The sequence below is a fragment of the Antechinus flavipes genome, chromosome 5 (genome assembly GCF_016432865.1).
Source record: "Antechinus flavipes isolate AdamAnt ecotype Samford, QLD, Australia chromosome 5, AdamAnt_v2, whole genome shotgun sequence".
Lineage (NCBI taxonomy): Eukaryota > Metazoa > Chordata > Mammalia > Dasyuromorphia > Dasyuridae > Antechinus > Antechinus flavipes.
The window spans coordinates 91,771,446-91,791,836 of NC_067402.1; the positions used below are offsets into that span (position 1 = coordinate 91,771,446).

At 37.2% G+C, this 20,391-nt stretch overlaps 1 protein-coding gene across 1 annotated transcript; it reads right to left on the reverse strand.

Annotated features, from left to right (window-relative positions):
* Positions 1–6,260: 6,260 nt before the first annotated feature.
* LOC127538191 (GTPase IMAP family member 4-like) lies at positions 6,261–15,653 on the reverse strand. Its single transcript, XM_051961813.1, has 3 exons — positions 15,539–15,653; positions 10,378–10,472; positions 6,261–8,659 (listed from the first exon to the last, which is right to left on the reverse strand). Exons 2-3 carry the CDS (start codon positions 10,466–10,468, stop codon positions 7,716–7,718), a joined length of 1,035 nt encoding a protein of 344 aa, XP_051817773.1. The 5' UTR covers positions 10,469–10,472; positions 15,539–15,653; the 3' UTR covers positions 6,261–7,715.
* Positions 15,654–20,391: the final 4,738 nt, after the last annotated feature.

Sequence of the window (20,391 nt, forward strand, 5' to 3'; positions counted from 1 at the left end):
ATTCATTTGAAATAAAGTATCTTGAAGCAACAAACTAGGAAAACATTTTCACAGCTAAAGGTCTAAAAAAGGCCTCATTTCCAAAATATATAGAGAATTGATTCTAATTTATAAGAAACCAAGCCATTCTCCAATTGATAAATGGTCAAAGCATATGAACAGACAATTTTCAAATAATGAAATGGAAACTATTTCTAACCATATGAAAAGATGTTCCAAGTCATTCTTAATCAGAGAAATGCAAATTAAGACAACTCTGAGATACCACTACACACCTGTCAGATTGGCTAAGATGACAGGAAAAAAATAATGATGAATGTTGGAGGGGATGCGGGAAAACTGAGACAGTGATGCATTGTTGGTGAAGTTGTGAACGAATCCAACCATTCTGGAGAGCAATCTGGAATTATGCCCCAAAAGTTATCAAACTGTGTATACCCTTTGATCCAGCAGTCTACTACTGGGCTTATAGCCCAGAGATACTAAAGAAGGGAAAGGTACCTGTATGTGCCAAAATGTTTGTGGCAGCCCTGTTTGTAGTGGCTAGAAACTGGAAAATGAATGGATGCCCATCAATTGGAGAATGGGCAAATTGAGGTATATGAATGTTATGGTATATTATTATTCTATAAGAAATGACCAACAGGATGAATACAGAAAGACTTGGAGAGACTTATATGAACTGATGCTAAGTGAAATGAGAAGAACCAGGAGATCATTATATACTTCAACAACGACACTATATGATGATCAATTCTGATGGAACTGAATTTCTTTGATAAAGAGAAGATCTAACTCAGTTTCAACTGATCAACAATGGACAGAAGCAGTTACACTCAAAGAAAGAAGACTAGGAAATGAATGTAAACTGTTTGCATTTTTGTTTTTCTTTCTGGGTTATTTTTTACCTTCTGAATCCAATTCTTCCTGTTCAACAAAAGAACTGTTTGGTTCTGCACACATATATCATATCTAGGATACACTGTGACATATTTAACAAGTATAGGGCTGCTTGCCATCTGGGGGAGGGGATGGAGGGAGAGAATGGAAAAATCAGAACAGAAGTGAGTGCAAGGGACAATGTTGTAAAAAATTACCCAGGCATGGGCTCTGTCGATAAAAAGTTTCAATAAAAAGTTATAATTATTAAAAAAGAAAAAAGAAATAAAATCTCTTTTAGCTAAACTGGTAGCAATACTATTCCTGGTTGCAGGTAATAGTGTACTTCCCTCAGTGCTCCAGAGAAGATGGAGCAGCTCCTCACTAAAGCCTTCTACAAACATATGGCATTGTTGATATGATGGGGCATCTAGAGAGCAATTTTGAATGGTCAGCCAAGAATTATTGAGTTAGTGGTATTAAAAATTGAGATTAGGACAAGCTTGCACAGGGTAACTCCTACTTGGATGCCCTTCTCCTTTCTGTGTTTTTTTGTAATGTTCTTCTTTAAATTATAATCTTCTCTAGGAGCAGGTTTCTTGAGGGGCTTCTGGAGGCAGCCTTCTTCAGTCCAGTGTAATAACCCCAAATGCAGCCAGGTATTAAAGTCCAAATCCTTTATTGTTTTCTTCCTTGGACCTGGTTAGCTTTCTTAGAGGCCTATCTCTCACCTTGGTTCCGAGGGCTCTTGCTGCTAGTCCTTTGTCTCTGCCAGCTTCTGCCTCTAGCTCCCTCTGAATGTCTCCAAATCCAAAGGTTTGTACTTCAGCCTCCAGTCAGCACAAAGGTGGAAAATGGAATGAATCTTTCTCCTCCTCCGAGAATGGGCTTCTGTGTCTGGCCCTGAGAGTTTCTTGCTTATATGCTGTACACTGAGTATACATCAATCATTATATCACTGGGACACCATTATTTGTTGTAGGATTAAAGCAATTCTAAACTAGATTTAAACATTGTCTCCTCAATTCCAGTTAGTACCTTGTTTCAAGTTCTGGCCACAACATCTCCTTGTAGGATCATATCAATCATGCTGAACCATGCCAAAGTAGATAATTATTATCTCTATCAATTCCACTATCTTAGTACCTTGTAAGAATCTTAACATTTTTCAATGTTGTTGCTTCTTCATGAATCCATTTTGGATTTTCTTGGCAAATATACTGGAGTAGTTTTCCATTTCCTTCTCTAGCTCAGTTTATCATTAAGAATCTTCAGGCAAATAGGGTTAAGACATTTGTCTAGCAACTCTGAGATACCACTACATACCTGTCAGATTGGCTAAGATGACAGGAAAAGATAATGACGAATGTTGGAGGGAATGTGGGGAAACTGGGACAATGATACATTCTTGGTGGAATTGTGAACGGATCCAACCATTTTGGAGAGCACTTTGGAACTATGCTCAAAAACTTATCAAACTGTGCACACCCTTTAATCCAGCAGTGTTACTATTGGGCCTATATCCTAAAGAGATCTTAAAGAAGGAAAGGGACCCATGTGGCAAAAAATGTTCGTGCAGTCCTTTTTGTAGTGGCCAGAAACTAGAAATGAGTAGATGCCTGTCAATTGGAGAATGGCTGAATAAGTTATGATATATGAATGCTATGGAATACTATTGTACTGTAAGAAACGACTAGCAGGATGATTTTAGAGATGCTTGGAGAGTCTCACATGAACAGATTTTAAGTGAAATGAACAGAACCAAGAGATCATTATACACAGCAACAATAAGACTATACGATGATCAATTCTGATGGAAGTGTCTCTCTTCAATATTGAGATGATTCAAACCAGTTCCACTTGTTCAGTGATAAAGAAAGCCATCTACATCCAGAGAAAGAACTATGGGAACAGAGTGTGGACCACAACATAGCATTCTTACTCTCTCTGTTGTTATTTGCTTGCATTGTGTTTTCTTTCTCAGTTTTTCTTTTTCTTTCTTCTTGATCTGATTTTTCTTGCACAAAAAGATTACTATAAATATGTATACATATATTGGATCTAACATGTATTTCAACATATTTAACATATATTGGACTACCTGCCAGCTAGGGGAGGGGATGGGGAGAAGGAGGGGAAAATTTGGAAAAAAAGGTTTTGCAAGGGTCAGTGTTGGGAAAATTACCCATGCATATACTTTGTAAATAAAAAGCTTTAATAAAATTTTTTTAAAAAGACATTTGTCTAGTATCACACAGATTAAATGTCTGTGGACAGATTAGAATTTAGGATGGTGAGTTTTCCTGGATGCTCTGTCCATTGCATCACCCAGCTCCCTGTGTCCTTCTTTATAGAACCCTCCTAAAGTTTTCCCCTGGGATCAGCATCTCTGCTGGGTTAATTCCTCAGTGGGCCTCACAATATCTACTCTTCCTCAACGTGTTGACAGCCATCTTGAATTGATAGATTACTCTTGTTTTTATTGTTAGAATCCCCCTTCTTGAAGCTGTTTTTGCTCTGAGTTTCTGATTTCAGTCTATCTCTTCCTGGGGAGCCTGTGTCTCTGTTTCCTCAAATGCCATTGGAATTCTCGCTTGACGATGGAAAACTTGGCCAAATTTGGCCAGGGGTGGGAGGAGGATGGGGTTAAAAGTTACAAAAATTAATCTTTATTCCCATTACATCCCATACTGCACAAATCTGTCTCATACAGGTCTGCCTAGATCATTGGCTGTCTTAGCTATTTAACATTGGAAGAACCCATATGCCCCCTGAGTGACACAAGAACTGTGTAATGCTTTTTATCATTTTATTGAAATTTCTCCAAGATAACTTAAAATATTTACAAGCAGATATAATATTTTCCTTGTGAAATAAAAATGTTCATCTCTTATCTCTGTTTTATTTGCCTTAGGGATCAAAATAAATGCACTTCCTCATTTGAGGGATCTTAGTTTTTACTTCCCTCCCTAAAAGCACACACACACACACACACACACACACACACACACACACACACATACACACACACAAAAGATGTTTGTATGTCTTAAAAATAGTCACAAGGGGCTTAATATGTTAACTTAATATTTATACATTGAAACCTAAACATCTATGATTATGTTGAGTAATTACTTCCACAGAGCTGAAGGCATAAGAATTAAAGAGTTTCCCTCTCTTCTAAGTACAAAACCCATCTGGAGAGGCAGATTGCTGAGGTGGATAGCGAGTTGAGAAGTCAGTTGGGGCTGAGTTCAAGGTCTATTACTACCTGACATTTGCCACCTCCTCCAGGACATGTTCTGGTCTCATGTACTTCTCTTATCTGTACCTGTTCAAGGAGTTTCCTGCCAAGAACTGCTGCTGAACCTCTGTCCAGCCTGGAGTGCCCTGTCTCTGGTTCACCTTGTCCACATTCTAAGGAAGGAGTTGACTATGATATTCAAACCCTTAGTTCTTTTTTTTTTTTTAATAACTTTTTATTGATAGAACCCATGCCAGGGTAATTTTTTACAGCATTATCCCTTGCATTCACTTCTGTTCCGATTTTTCCCCTCCCTCCCTCCACTCCTTCCCCTACATGGCAAGCAGTCCTTTACATGTTGAATAGGTTACAATATATCCTAGATACAATATATGTGTGCAGAACCTTTCTTGTTGCACAGGGAGAATTGGATTCAGGAGGTATAAATAACCCGGGAAGAAAAACAAAAATGCAAGCAGTTTATATTCATTTCCCAGTGTTCTTTCTTTGGGTGTAGCTGCTTCTGTCCATCTTTGACAAATTAAGGCTCTCTTTATCGAAGAGATCCACTTCCATCAGAATAAATCCTGAAACAGTATCATTGTTGAGGTAGATAATGATCTCCTGGTTCTGCTCCAAACCCTTAGTTCTTTAACTCTCCCTTTCATTTCTGTCAGAAGAAGAGTTCTGGGTTTGTTACTGTTGTGCATCCTTTTTTCTCAAAGTGGACCCATGACATGAGATGATGTCTTGAGATTGTCTGATATTTCCCACCTTCCCCTTATATTTTTTCCACTGGATGCAGACTTTTTGTTTTCATTGGAGTTAGGAAATTTCTGATGAGGAGAGTCGTTCTACAGGGCAGTTCAGCACCACTTCTGAATTCCTGGCTTTAGAAAATTTCTTGGGGCACTTTGAAGTTAAGTGACTCATCCAGAGTCACACACTCAGTATGTGTCAGAGAAGAGTCTTGTGTCCTTTTGCCAGTATTCCTTCTCTCTTTGTTCCTTTGGGCTTTATAAAGACCACCTTTACCCACTATTCAATACTGCATTTTATTTCCCTCTTTTGGCTAAAGCTAAATAGAAAATAACATTCATTTCTCATAGATACTATGGTGTTCTAAGCTCCAAGCACACCGATTTGCAACAAGTAATTAAGTTTGCTCCATTTTTATAACATTGCAGGAAATCTGGGATTAGGAGTCTATCATCTTTTATCCATTTTATGGCCAAAGAGAAATTTACCAGAAGACATAATATGTAAAGGAATTATTTCTGTCAGTTTGATAAAATTTTGCCTATTAAAAAGCCTTATTGGAATCCTAATCAGTAATCAGGCAATCATGAACCAATGCTTGAGAATAGTGATAAAACCTTGGGTTTACTTCTCTAATATCTGCCTTTTAGCTGCAGTTACCCACAACAGTAACTCAGAGAGGAATAATTTCCAACCTGATAGGAGGAAGGTGTTATCTCAGAGTTGTTTTAATTTGCATTTCACTAATAAACAGTGAGTTAGAGGATTTTTTCTTATGGGTATAGATAGATTTGAGTTTTTCTAAGAACTTCCTTTTTATTTTCTTTAACAACTGCAGAATGATTTGTATTCTTACAAATTTGATTATGTTTTCTCTATTCTCTATTGAGAAATGAGGCCTTTGTCAGAGAAACTTGTTGTAAAATATTTTTATATTACTTCATTGTCTATCTTTTGGCAAAAATGGAATTTTGCTAATTACCTATTTTAGTTAAGTCTATTTTTACCCTTGCTTTGTCTGAGATTTTGATTGTTAACCCTATTTTTTCATTTTCATTTTTTCCTCCCAGAAGCATAACAGATTTTGGTCTCACAACCTCCCCAACATTTCACTATCTTCCAACATAAAAGCTCTTCCATTCATACCTTCTCATTCTTTTTCTCCCTTTGCCTTTCTCCTAGTACATCCCTCTTTCACACTTCTTCATTTATAAAAGATTATCCCCGCATAATCAACTGATCTCATTATAATCAACTCATACCCATATCTTCTAGCTAGACTCTTTCTAATTATCCTAGGAATGGTAAAGTTTTTAGGAGTTGCATATATTATCTTCTCAAAGAGGAGTTGGAAATTCAAGATAAATGCAACAATTGCTATATTTTTGCAATTTATTAATCAGACATAGCAGGTGAACTTAGGAAACAGAATAAAGGTAAGTACATTTCCATGTTGAAAAGTGAAAGGCAAAAACAAACAAACAAAACAAAGAAAATCCCCCCAAATACCACCCAACCTTTTAAAAAATAAAAAATAACTCCCCTAAAAGTAGCAGCTCAGATTATGAGAGCATTCTAGGAACAAATCATATATTGCACTCTGAATTAGTCCAAATCCCTGGACTGGTTTCTAATATGTCTTCTTATATATCTTCTTAAAGGTTTGGTGTGAATTCAAAATTTCACATTCATACTGAAGAGTTAAATTTTGTATATGACTGTAAGAGAATGTTATTGTAAGTGAAAATAATTTGTGTTGACCTCCAAAGTTGTAAAATAGAAAAAGAGGCAATAGTTTTGTTGATAAAATTATAGGATTGTTTGTAAACTGGGAATGTCCTTGAAAACAGAATTTCTTAAGATAAAATATAGGACTTGCATCAATATTATATCACATGGGTAGCAATGTTTGGTAAAGAGAAGAAACCAGTGTAACTGCTTGATCAAGGATATAAAAAATGGAGATCAAGGATATAAAAATTGGAGCAATGTGGGGGAGCTTTACAATCTTTCTCTTGGGCTATCTGCAGGTATGTATTGAAGTATACATTCTGACTACTGCTTATGACAATCACAATGTGACAATTACGACAATTTCCCTTTAACTTGAGATTGTTTCTGCTTCTTGATTTTTACAAACCAATAATAGTAAATAAAAAGTCTTGAGGAGGGCTTCTAAGAAGGAATGACAATTCAAATAGAAGCTTCAGCCTTCCTTACCTAAAAAACTAACAATATATTTATGAAAACAATGCACCCTTGAGTGACAAAATGTTAACATTAAAAAGGCAACCTGTGACCTATAATCTGGGAAAATCTATATAGGAAGTGCTGTAAAAGGGAGAGAGTAAATATCATCAGAATGTAAAAGGAGAGGAGTTAGGAAAGATTTAGGGAGAGATGATGAGTTTTGAGCCAGTTCTTAAAGAATGAGTATAATACGAGTAATGAGAACTAAAAGGAGAAATCCTTTCCACGGGGGGAAAAAGGAAACAGTGGAGTTCAGAAAGATATTTCTTAATTGTACACAATGAATTTTGTGTTCTTGCCTTTTGGTTGTTGGGCCAAGGTGCTTGTTACTATAAGAACTTAAGAAATGAACATAAGAAATTAGAAGATATATCTAATACTGCAAAATATTTTTTTTGAAAACAGTGTGATGGCCCACAAATGACCTTAAACTTGTAATCAGGAGACTTAGATTCAACTGATGTTTAAATCATTTATTAACCATAGGATCTCCATTACCTAACTTCACTTTGAACTGACAGCACATATAGTAGAAACTAGACATGAAATAATTCTGACAGTCAAAAGACTTTCGAATGAAAAATTAGAGCAAATTGAACACACAGGACAAAATAATCTTGAAAATTTCCAAATATATATTGTCATCATTCTCAGTCTCATTTCGGGCATAGTGATAATTTTTCTGGTACCTCCCGTTTAACTCTTCAAACTCTTGATTCATCTCATCCTCAAGATTTTGCATTTTCTTTTCAAATTCTTCCATTTTCTTTTCTATTTCCCATTTTTCCTTTTGCTTCTTCAACTCTCGTATTTGATTTTCATAATTCCATATCATTTCTTCTCTTTCCCTCTCAAACTGCTCCTTGTAGCATTGCTGAAGAGCTTCTGTCTCTTTCTGCAGGAGCTCTTCCACAGATTCATATATACTGTTGCTGTAGTGGCCGCCCCCATTATCTTGCACCATGTTTCCAACCATGGCCATCAGCTCTGAAATCTGGGCATCTCTCTGGGCTCCAGTAGCATTATTGTCAAATGCACAGCATCGATGGGCACACTTCTCCAAAAACTCCTTGAAATAAGAGTCATGAATGGTTCCTAAGTAATCCTCTAGGCTTTCTTCTCCTAGTTTGTCTTTTCCAGTGAATACAATGATCAAAAACTTCACTGCTTCAGTGTCTAGAATTTTGTAAAGGCGTTCAATGGCTGCCTTCTCCTCCTGGGTGAAACGGCCCACTTGCAACACCAGGAGTAGAGCATGTGGTCCTGGAGAGGACAGTGTCATGAAATGAGCAATTTCATTCAGGTTTTTATCCTCCTTGGTATCAGTGTCAAAAATGCCTGGAGTATCAATAACACAAATGTTCCTTCCATTCCATGTGGTTCTGGCTTTCTTGCAGACCTTGGTGACTGACCCTCCTGAACACTTGGACTCAAATTCTGTTCTGCCCAGGAGGGTGTTTCCTGTTGCACTTTTCCCAGACCCTGTTTTCCCCACAAGAACAATTCGGAGTTCTGGCTCCCTTGGGTCTGTAGGAAACAAATGAGAAAGAAAAATGAAAGATTTGGTTTTGTAGATGATTCTAATAAAGACTTGCTCAGAAATCCTGGCATGACAAGGAGGTGATCCTGAGGTTCTTGAAGGTTATGTCCATGGTGCATAATCTGAAATGGGTCCTAACAATATGGAAAGCTTTGAGTATGGCCAGCTCTCTATTATTCTAATAAAATGCACAAATCCTTATTAGTAGAAGGGAGGTCACCACCACCAGGTATCTGTTTTATTTGAGGGGATATTAAAAGATGGGAATTTGTTAGATTTATATAACTGCAAATATCACCCTTCCTCTGAAACATAAAGTAAATGAATCATCATTGCATGTTGGAAAACACACACATATACACATTTATCCAAAGCCAATTTTTATGCAGCCATATTAATAATTGTGACCTTTTCCTGTATGTTATGATCTTTGTGTGATGTGAAAGTTTATTCCTCTCCACCTAAAGACTCTGAATTACTATTTCATAGTATAAGAATCCCAAAGGAGAAGAGCTCTAATTCTGAATTGTGAGAGCAGATAGATGTATATGTATGTATACACACACACACACACACACACACACACACAACTTTGTCTTGCATTTTTGGTTATTGCAACATGGTTAATACAGATATATAATTTGCATGACTTCAAATGTATAAATGGGTACCATATGGCTTGTCTTTTCAATGAGTGAGGTAAGGGATGGATGGAGAATATTTGGAATTCAAAAAATGAATTAAAAGAGACAAGAATGTCATTAGTAAATATTTAACAAAAGAATAGATAACTTTATTTTCCATCCCCTTTAGAATCTGATTGAACATCTAACAGATAAAATACCTGGGGAAAAAAACAGCACCTGAATAATTTCTGATTCCTCCTTTATGAGAACAAGTTTAGGTCATTCTTTTATCATTTGACAGATAATTTGTAGGTTTCTTTTAAGGACTGTCTATTAATTTTTGCTATTGTTGTGCCATAGTTCTCTTTTATTGGCCTGACAAGAATTCTTGCTCCTAAGTTTTCCTGACTCCAGACCCCATTCTCTAGCTTCCAAGGCACCAGCTGCCTCTTTCTAGATTCTGGTAAAAATCAAAGGCCAATGTATATAGAAAAAAATCTGCAAATCTCACCTTTTTCAAGGTAATGTGATTGGCCTTCCATCTTCCCCCAATCCCTCCTTCTGAACACTCATGTCTACCTTTCTCTTTCAAAAGTGTTCTTCAACTTTGCTTTAACCAGACTGTTTAACATGCACAAATACATTGGATGAATGGATATGTGTCTATGTGTCTGGGTGTGTGTAACTATCTACCTTCCTCTCCTCCCAAAACTGTCTGCAGCCCTCTCTAAGTAAAGGGATTATTAAAAACCTCAGTCATCTTTGTATTAGATAGTTCAAAGATTGCTTCTCTTTTTGACCTGCCCTCTTCTACAGTGAATAAAACCATCATCTCCCTGCCCTCTTCACATCTCTTATTGTTCCTAGGATGTGCTTTCACATAACATCTCCCCTCACAACCAAGTATTTTAGTTGGATTCTACCTGGGGGGAAAAAGAAGGTGAGACACTCTTATCACCATAATATTTTCTGACTCTTACTTTCTGACACTGACCATTTTTTACTTCAGAAAAACTATTCCCTAACACTACCCTCTCCTGACATCTGTAATAAGACTTTGCATTCAAGACAGTAATTACCAGAGATGAAAGGATCAAGATGTAAGAGTCGATCAAGAGCTGGGATCTCCATTGTGTCCTCCATGCTGGTTGGAAGTTCTTTCCTGGCCATTTCTCTAAGAAAAGAAAATTGGGGCAGTTATCAGGGAACTCATTTTCTAGCAGCCTCCAATTATCAGTGTCACATTCTTCAGTGACTAAACTCATCCAGTCTCTGTTAGCCAGCAATCCTGCAGAAAGGTAGTGACTGTTCTGGGACAGAAAGACTCCATTCTGACAGGAGGCCCCAAAGGAAACAGACATCATGGGGTGAGGTACCCAGCTCAGAGAGAATTTTAGGAAGAAACTAGGGCAGAGGACAGAAGCAGAGCTAGAGAGTAAGCAGGAGCACTAGTTTGCTGGGGTGGAGAATGAGGATTTATGTCTGAGGGTGAATTTAAACTTGGGTCTTCCTGACTCCAGACTCAGCCCTTTAGCCACTGTAGTTCTTGGCTGCTTTTAGTGTGAGGTGAGGAACACAGACTGAGTTAGGCTCACTGTAAGGTGACAAGGAGGCCTTCTTTGGTGGAATCAGCCTTGAACCCTGGTCTGGGTTTAGGGCCTGAGGCATCAAGGCCCCAGTCTATGGGAGCAGGCAGAGTCAGGACTGCCTGGCCAAGTGTTTTTTGACTATTACTAATGGTTTTTGAAAAGCTGATCATCAGCAAAAGCTAAATGGTCACAGATAAGAAATGCTAGATTGTTTCAAACCACCAAATCTCTGCATCCAGAGCTGTGTGCACTGGACTTATACTCTGGACTTCCTACAATGTTAAAAAAGTTGATCAAACTTAATAAGTTGTCACAAATCTGTGTGCACTATAAGTGATGAGTATCATTTTATATACAGTGTTACACAAAAGAAGGAAGTGAAAGGCTGTGGAGAAAAGTGAATAGAGGTGAACTCAGATATAGGGCCAAAAATTCTGAAGTGCCAGCTATTCTAGGGGTACTCTTCAGGGTCCATATGTACAAGCCATGATGGTAGATGGAAGAAATGGAGGCATCAATAGCTGGGAGTCTGGTAGGCATCTGAATTGGCTCAGCTGCCTTTGACAGATCAGTGACTTGACTCCAAGTGATCCTCCAAGAGATTTGCCCCAGCAGCCAGTGAGCCTTGTTCAAGATGTGGTTTTGAGATAGCAATCATGAGCCCACTATGGCAGCCCCCATCACTGCCCTGATAGTGTGGTCTTCTGCTTTGTAGCTCCTGCTGTACCTTTGCTTCTGAATAGGCCATTTATTTGATAACAAAGCAGGCTGGACAGGATGAATACAGAGAGCCTTGGAGAGACCTACATGAACTGATGCTAAGTGAAATGAGCAGAGCCAGGAGATCATTATACACTTCAACAATGATACTGTATGAGGATGTATTCTGATGGAAGTGGATTTCTTTGACAAAGAGACCTAACTCAGTTTCAACTGATAAATGATGGACAGAAGCAGCTACACCCAAAGAAAGAACACTGGGAAATGAATGTAAACTATTTGCATTTTTGTTTTTCTTCCCAGGTTATTTATACCTTCTGAATTCAATTCTCCCTGTGCAACAAGAGAACTGTTTGGTTCTGCAAACATATATTGTATCTAGGATATACTGCAACATATTTAACACATATAAGACTGCTTGCCATCTAGGGGAGAGGGGAGAGGGAGGGAGAGAAAAGGTCGGAACAAAAGTGAGTGCAAGAGATAATGTTGTAAAAAATTATCCTGGAATGGGTTCTGTCAATAAAAAAGTTATTATAAAATTAAATTAAATTAAAAAAAAAACAAAGCAGGCTGGAGATAGGGCCCATTCTCACCATATTCCTGGATTATCCCTCTTCTTCCTATCCCTGGGTAGTTGGCACAGTTGAATGATGGAATGGCCTTATCAAACTGTGCATACCTTTTGATCCAGGAGTGTTATTACTGGGCTTATATCCCAAAGGGATCTTAAAGGAGAGAAAGGGACCCACATGTGGAGGCCTTTTTGTAGTGGCTAGAAACTGGAAACTGAGTGGATGCCCATCAATTGGAGAATGGCTGGGTAAATTGTGGTATATGAATATTATGGAATATTATTGTTCTGTAAGAAATGATCAGCAGGAAGATTTCCGAGAGGCCTGGAGAGACTTACATGAACAGAACCAAGAGATCATTATACACAGCAACAACAAGATTATATGATGATCAATTCTGATGGACTTGGCTCTCTTTAACAATAAGATGATTCAAACCAGTTCCACCAGTGATGAAGAGAGCTATTTACACCCAGAGAGAGAGAGAGAGACATGGTAACTGAATATGGACCACAACATAGCATTCTCACTCTGTTGTTATTTTTTTTTGTTTTGTTTCTCAGTTTTTTTTCTTCCTTCTTGATCTGATTTTTCTTGTGCAAGATAACTGTATAAATATGTATACATATGTATATATTGTATTTAACATGTACTTTAACATATTTAACATGTATTGGACTACCTGCCAGCTAGGGGAGGGGATGGGGGGAAGTAGGGGAAAATTTGGAACAGAAGGTAACTCTTATATAATCATCATCCCCATAACTATCAGCAGTATGTGTCAAAGCCTTGAGAAGTTGTATCTTTGATAGATCAGCACTGCCCTAAGTGGGGAGTGAGTTCTCCATTTAGGAGCTTGTTGGACCCAGCCTCCTTGAACATTCTCTCCCTAGACAGATGGACAAGTTTTGGATATAGGCATAGTTGACCTTCTCTACCCCACTCTTATTCAATACTCTGTAGGCCATCTCATAGATCTTGAGATTTGTTTGGTTTAGGTACTGCTAAGCCTCTGCCAGTCCTGAATGTACTAACTCTGGTTTCCCCTTGTCCCCAATCTAGAAGAAGGGGATGGCTGAGATTTTCAAACCCCCACTATTTTATCTCTTTGTTTCATCTCTGTCAGAGAAAAGAGTTCTGGGTTGGTTATTGTTGTTCATTCTTCTTTCTCAAATAGGATCAATGACATCATAAGGTCATAACAAGATTATCTGATACTCCCCATTTTCCACTTATATTTTTTCACTGGATCCATGATTTTCATTGGTGTAGGAGAGAATTCCTAATGAGGAAAAATCCTTCTACCAGAACAAGTCAACACCTCCTCTGTAATTCATAACTTTGGCAAATTTTTTGAACCGAGAAGTTAAGTGACTTGGGTAGGGACACATGGTCAGTATATATCAGAAATGGGTCTTGTGTCCTAACAGAATTCCTTCTCTTCTTGTTTTTTTTTGGCCCTATCTATTCACTCTTCTCCACAGCCTTTCACTTCCTTCTTTTGTGTAACACTGTATATAAAATGATACTCATCGCTTATAGTGCACACAGATTTGTGACAAGTTATTAAGTTTGATCAACTTTTATAATATTGTAGGAAGTATGGGATTGGGGCTGTGTCTTTTCTTTAAATTTCATGGCCTAAGAGGAAGGTACTGGACTGCAATACATAAAAATTATTTCTCTGTCAGTCTGACATCATTTTGTCAATAAGGGCCTTGTAAGAAAGCCTATGCTTGAGCATAATAAGAAAACCTGGATTTTTACTCTGTAATATCTGCATTGTGGCAAATATGGATGTGGCAACAGTTACCTTCAATGGGTACTCAGAGAGGAGATATCTCTCCTATAATAGATCACAATCCTGTAAAGACTTTGGAAATTTTAAAGCAGATTTGCACTCCCATGTTGAAACTTTGCCTGAATTTTAGGTACTTGCAGCAGCAGCCTATACGAAATGGCGGTCTGAGAATAAACCTTCCTCATACATCCTGTCAACTTATACAAAAACATCACACCAGCTAGGTGATCAGTAAATAAAGAGAGGCATTTTATTCAAGGTCAAGGAATATCAATCAGATAGACCTACTATCGTAAATGTCTCCCATTCCCCTCCTGAAATTCTCTCTTTGGCAGGTCAATCTTTTGGGTTCAGCATTTTCTCCTCCTTGAGAGGGTAATGGTTTATGGGTAGGATAATAAGACATTGCTGAGATGTCTTTTTTTTTGCTGAGGTAACTGAGGTTAAGTTCACTTCCTTCTGACTTTAGGGCTGGTGATCTATCCAGTGAGTCACCTAACTGCCCCACACTAGTACTTTTGTAGAAGTTACCTGGACATTATTTTAGATGACTTTACTCTCTGACAGGAAAATTGGATTAGCATGAGGACCCTGGGCTTTTTGGGGAAAAGAGATGCTTTCTCTGCCAAAGCTCATGGAGGAAAGGACAGAACAAATGCAAATTTCCTTGGGAGTGTAAGCCTGCTGGGGATGACACTGGATAGTCCAAGAATTCACAGAGAGAAAATCTAGAAGTTGTTGTCATAGAAAGAGAGCAAAAAAGGAAGCCTCCAAGTTTGGTGGAAGAAACAAAGAGCCCCCTTGTTCCCTGACTTTCCTGAGGGCTACCCTGGCTATTATTCACTAATTTGCCCACTTATCAGGAAGGTCAGAAGAAGGATGGGCTGACTTTCTTCTTGTTCTTTGGTGAAAGATGAGTAAAGCTACCTTAATAATGAGAATGTAACAGAGGACATCTGGAGTAAGCATTACTTACTCCAAGGAATGAATGTATAATGGCGGCTTAGGTATTTAGAAAAGGCATCTGGGACAGGAAACGACAATGGGTGGCATTTTGGGGAAACTGAAGCTTGCCTCTTAATTACAATCCTCAGGTCAACATATTTTCTGATTGAAGGTGAGACCACCTTCCCATTCTTGATTCATGATTTTGTCTGAGGGTCCCTGTTCCTTTGCTCCAAACTCAACTCAAAAAACAATACTGTTCTAATTCTATAGTCAGAATCATTCTTTGTTTCTTCCTTCAGCTTTGCTAATCAAGTGCAGCTTTCCTCACTCTCTCACCTCCCCTCAAAAATAGCCCTAACTTACAAATTTGGCAATATGAGAAAGGACAATGAGAAAGGACAATCATTTAGAGAGAAGCGATTGTCCTCCAGGAACCAAACCTGGGGCTCTTGGAGGGAGTGGGGAGCAACCATCACACATATATCCTGATGCAATAGGAGCCAAAGAGCAAGCAGAGAAAGAAAGAAGAGTTCCTGAGAAGGGCAGGTCTGTCTCCAGGATAGAGCAGAGAACCTACCTTCCCACAGAGATGCCACCAAACACTCACCTGGCCAATCCAGGCACTGTGGCTTTACCAAAATGCACAGCCTTCTCCCTTCTCCTCAAAGAACTCAGCGTTGGGGTCTGTGTTGCTGTGGGTATGCCTGGAGCCTAGGTGTATGTGAGCAGCAGAAAACAGGAAGAGAAGTGAGGGGAAATAAAGTTTTCTGAACGAGAGAACGCCCATTTCCTGACCTCGTCCTGCCAGTTGAGTCCTTTGAACCTGAAGAACTCAGAAAAAGAAATTTGTACTGAGCACAAAAGTATTCTTCTGGACTCACATGTAATCAGTTGTTAATTACTAGATCTGCGCAGTAACTAGATTTTTGCTCACTCACTGTCTGGCTATCTCCCTTGGTACCTATCTCCCTTTGGACCATTTTTCCTTCTTGCTCTCCTGATCATCATTTTCAAGCTTCTCCTTTGTCTCCCATTAAAACCATCTGACAAGTTAGATTTTCTCCTTTCCTTGCCCTATAAGCTACACTGTCCCTCTAAGTCCCTTTTTCAAATGGAACAGTTTTGTGATGAAAAAGAAAGAAAAGATATAGATATAGATATTTTTAAATGAATGTAACTATTAAGGAATGTTAAGATATTGTTAACAAATGAAACTTTGCATGTCCTCCAAAAATAGAAATATAACTTTGTTCTATTAAAAAAGGAAGAACTTGTAGCATGTATGTGGATAAAGAAATAGCTTTCATATGGGATTTGGGCTGTTTATAATTTATAATTTAATCTTGAATGTTGCTAAGGCATAGGAAAATGTAAAAGAAACATGTATGAAGAGAGTTCAGCACAAAGCGTGACTGCAGTTATCTGATTTTCCTCAAAGAGAGTTTTGGCACAAAGTATATTTTTCCTGGATTTGACAAAGATGAGATGGTCAAAGAAGTGAGTAATAAGATTGTAAGGTTGACAGAAGATTTGGAGCTAGAAGAGAATGAGAATGATATGGAGAACTGAGTCTCTTGAAGAACTGTCCAATGGGGATCTGATGGAATCACCAGCTGCAAAGATTTCAGACATATTTACAATGAAACATTTAGCAGAAGGACTTTATCATTTGAGTGAATTTTTTCTTGTATTGAAAACATGGATCCAGATACTTCAAGTTTTTTTTTTTTTTTAAAGTTCAAAAACTAGTTCAGGAAAATATGGCTTGCTTTGTCTCATATACAAGGAGAAAAAGAGAACAATTGTCCAAATATCTCTCCACAGTTTTATAACAAGTATTGTGTTTTTAATATTTCCTGCTGGTCATGGAGTAATTGGATTTTATCTGATCCTTTTTGGTAGGCCCACCTTTTATGTTTCAGATGAAAAAAGCAAAGCCTTTTGTAATCTGTTATTTTCTGTTAACTGGGTTTGGCAACAACTAGAATCCTACTCTTCACTAGTTTATGTAAGAGGATAATAATTGAACCCACCTCGGGAGGAGTTGTCCTGGAGTATCACATGATACTTGTAAACATACTTGGCATAAGGCAAATACTTTCTGAAGGATTTTGTTGCATGTCATTTCTTCATACTTGATAAATTCATATGGGTTTTTAAATAGGGCCAACATATACTGCTCATGGTTAGATAAATGATTTTCTGTGTAAGGTTATTTGAAAGAGCATTCAACTAAATTAAACTCACTTGATTGGTAATTAAGGGATATTATTTGAAATAGGATGGTAAAACTAAGTAATAGAAGTAGAAGTATTGGGTCAAAAATAAGAAAGAAAACAGAAAACATGTAGAATGAGAGGAATAGAAAGAAACAAGATGAAATTTGCACCGACAGGTGAACAGACAATTTGAGATTTTGGGAACTTTGGGAAAAAAGAAAAACAGTTTGCTGCCATTAAAAAAAAAAAAACCTCTAAGTGTCAGGAGACAGGGCAGTACCTATCAAAATTATTTCATGATGAAGGCCTGCATTTTGAAATAAAACTGGCAGTTCTCCCTTTTCTGGCTTACAAAAAGGTAAAGGTTTATATGAATTGGGGAGCAACCAAAAGTTAATGAGATTGATTAGAATATCTAGTTAGAATTTTGGGAATATCACAAACTAAGGTTAAATACTATATTGGGAAACAATTCCCCCAAAAGTAATTGAGATTGAATCAGACATCTAGTTAGTAATTAAGGAATCCCACAAACTAAAATTAAAGACTGGTTAATTTTAAAATCACTTTTAAATCGGAAAGTTGATTGTAAATTATATTAAACTGCTGTTCATTTTTTTCCTCTTTAAATTTATTTTATTAAAAAACAGAATAAGTAAAAAGAAAAATAGAAAAGGAATACAAAACAAAATGAAACAAGAGAGAACATTGTCATGGGCCTAGCAGACCATCAGGCAGGATTCAAAATATTTAACAACAAATTACCAGTTCAAGAAAGGATGTGTATGTGTGTGTGTTAGTAGAATTATGATATATATACATGTGTGTGTGTGTGTGTGTGTGTGTGTGTATATTTGTATAAGAAATTATAGTCATGAGTGGCCATCTTTTCTTTACTTCCTTGTAAATTGCTCTTTTGTTCTCTGCTGCTCACTTTTTTGACTTTATTTTTTTCCCTCTTTCATTCCCCCCACAACCTCCAAGCAGGCTATAATTTAAAAAAGACATATATATATATATATAAATATGTAGATTTGTAGATATGTAGATATATACATACACATCCCCACCACACACATTTCTACATATATGCACACATATCTTTTTTATCCCTGTTGACTCTTTACTTTAATGCTGCTCCTTAACTCTCCTTGCTATTATTAACCTCCCCCCATCCCTGGATCCCTTCCTTGTCTTCTTCTCCTTACCTTTTGTTTCCCTGTCCACCCATCCCATCTCCTTTATTTCTTTATACTTTTTGGAGGGTGTTATACTATTCCCAATGTGAATAGGTTTCCAGGACTATAAGTCCTCTTCTTTCCTCTAATACCTGTGTGTCTATTCTTTTTCTGCACCTCATTTGCATAACATAATTACTATTTTTGCCTTAACCCACACCCGATCTTTTTTTTGAGCTATTGTATTGCTGATGTCAATCTTAATCATAGGGTATTTATTTCCCAAGTAGAAAAAACAAGCAATTTGCTGAGTTTCTTGATATTGGTTTTTATATGTTAAATTTTCTATTAAGTTCAAGTTTGGTTGATACAAAGTCCTGAAAATCTGCAAATTCACTGAATGTCCATTTATTCTCATTCAATATTATAGATAATTTTGCTGGTTATGATATTTTTGCTTGCAGATCTAGTTCTTTTGATTTTCAGTACGTATAAGTACAGGACCTGTGATCTTTTATTGCAGCTGTTGTTTATATCCTGTACAAAAATACTAATTGTAGCTCCAGTGTATTTGAATTGTTTTTTTCTTGTTTCTTGAAATTTTTTTTCTTTGATCTGGTGGTTGTGAAATTTGTCAATAATATTCCTATATGTTTTCCACAAAGCATCTTGTTTAGGTAGTGATCAGTGGATTTTTTTTTCTATTTCTTCTTTTCCCTCATGTTCTATCACTCCAGGACAATTTTCTTGGATCATTTCTTGTATTATATCAAGGTTCTTTTTTAAGTCACAACTTTCAGACAGTTCGATTATTCTTATATTTTCTCCTCTTGATCTATTCTTCAGATCTGTTGTTTTTCTTAAGAGATATTTCACATTCTGTTCTACTTTTGCATTCTTTAAAATCTGTTTTTATTTTTGTTTTTGTTTTGTTTTGTTCTTATTTCTTGATCTCTTCATAGGTTTCCTTTTGCCCAATTCTAACTTTCAAAGAGTTATTTTCATTTTTGAGACTTCTTGTTTTTCTTGGATGGTATTCATTTTATTTTAAAAATTAGAGGAGAGACATGTTTATGATAGGTTATATTCTATCTGAATTTTAAAGATTGTCTTGTTTTCTCTCTAAAACAAAGAAAGAAAATTATTTAAGGGAACAGGAAGGAAAAAACCTTATACCTCTTAAATGAGAACTGATAGCTTGAGAAAAGAAAATCTTATCAAATGCATCTATGAGGCTCAGGAAATACTACTTGGTAGGTAAGGAGTTCTTTCTGAGACTGTGGAACTGAGGTTTGGCTTGTCATTCAGTAATCTGAATTAGTGTACAAAGTAAACAATTAAAAGAACATGAAAAAATTTTGTTTGAACCAATTGGTTATCTGCCCCGAGTCTGTCCAAGTCTCTCTAAAATCATACTCCTGATCTTTTCTTATAGAACAATAATATTTTATAACATTTATATACAATAATTTATTCAGCCAATATCTAACTGATGGGTGTCCATTCAGTTTCCAGTTTCTTGCCACTAAGAAAAGGGCTGCCACAAATATTTTTGCACATGTGGGTCCCTTTCCTTCCTTTAAAATCTCTTTGGGATATAGGCCCTGTAGAAATACTGCTGGATCAAAGGGTATGCACAGTTTGATAACTTTTTGAGCATAGTGAACCTCAGGATTTGAGGTCTGTTCTCTTTCTTCATAAAAGTTCTCTATGGTGAGAGGGTTTTTTTGTTTTTTTTGCTCATTTTTTTTTAAAGCTTGAAATCTGCTCTTAATGCAAAGGAACAATAGCTGCTTTAGTTTGCCCTAGGGCAGTTCTGATGATTTACTTCCAGGGCTGGATAATCACAGTTAGATCTCATGTTCTTCCAGGACTCATTGGTTTACACTTTTTTTGCTTTTTGTAGCAAATCTGCTAGATCACCCATTTGCAACCAGGACAAAGTAGCCTAAAAGGCTCTCAGAAGATTCCCAGGTATGGAAGATGCAATGTTCTGACTCCATACCCCAGTTACTTGCCCCCAGGCTCTCTGTAATGTGGTCTGGACTCTGCAGACTGTTTCC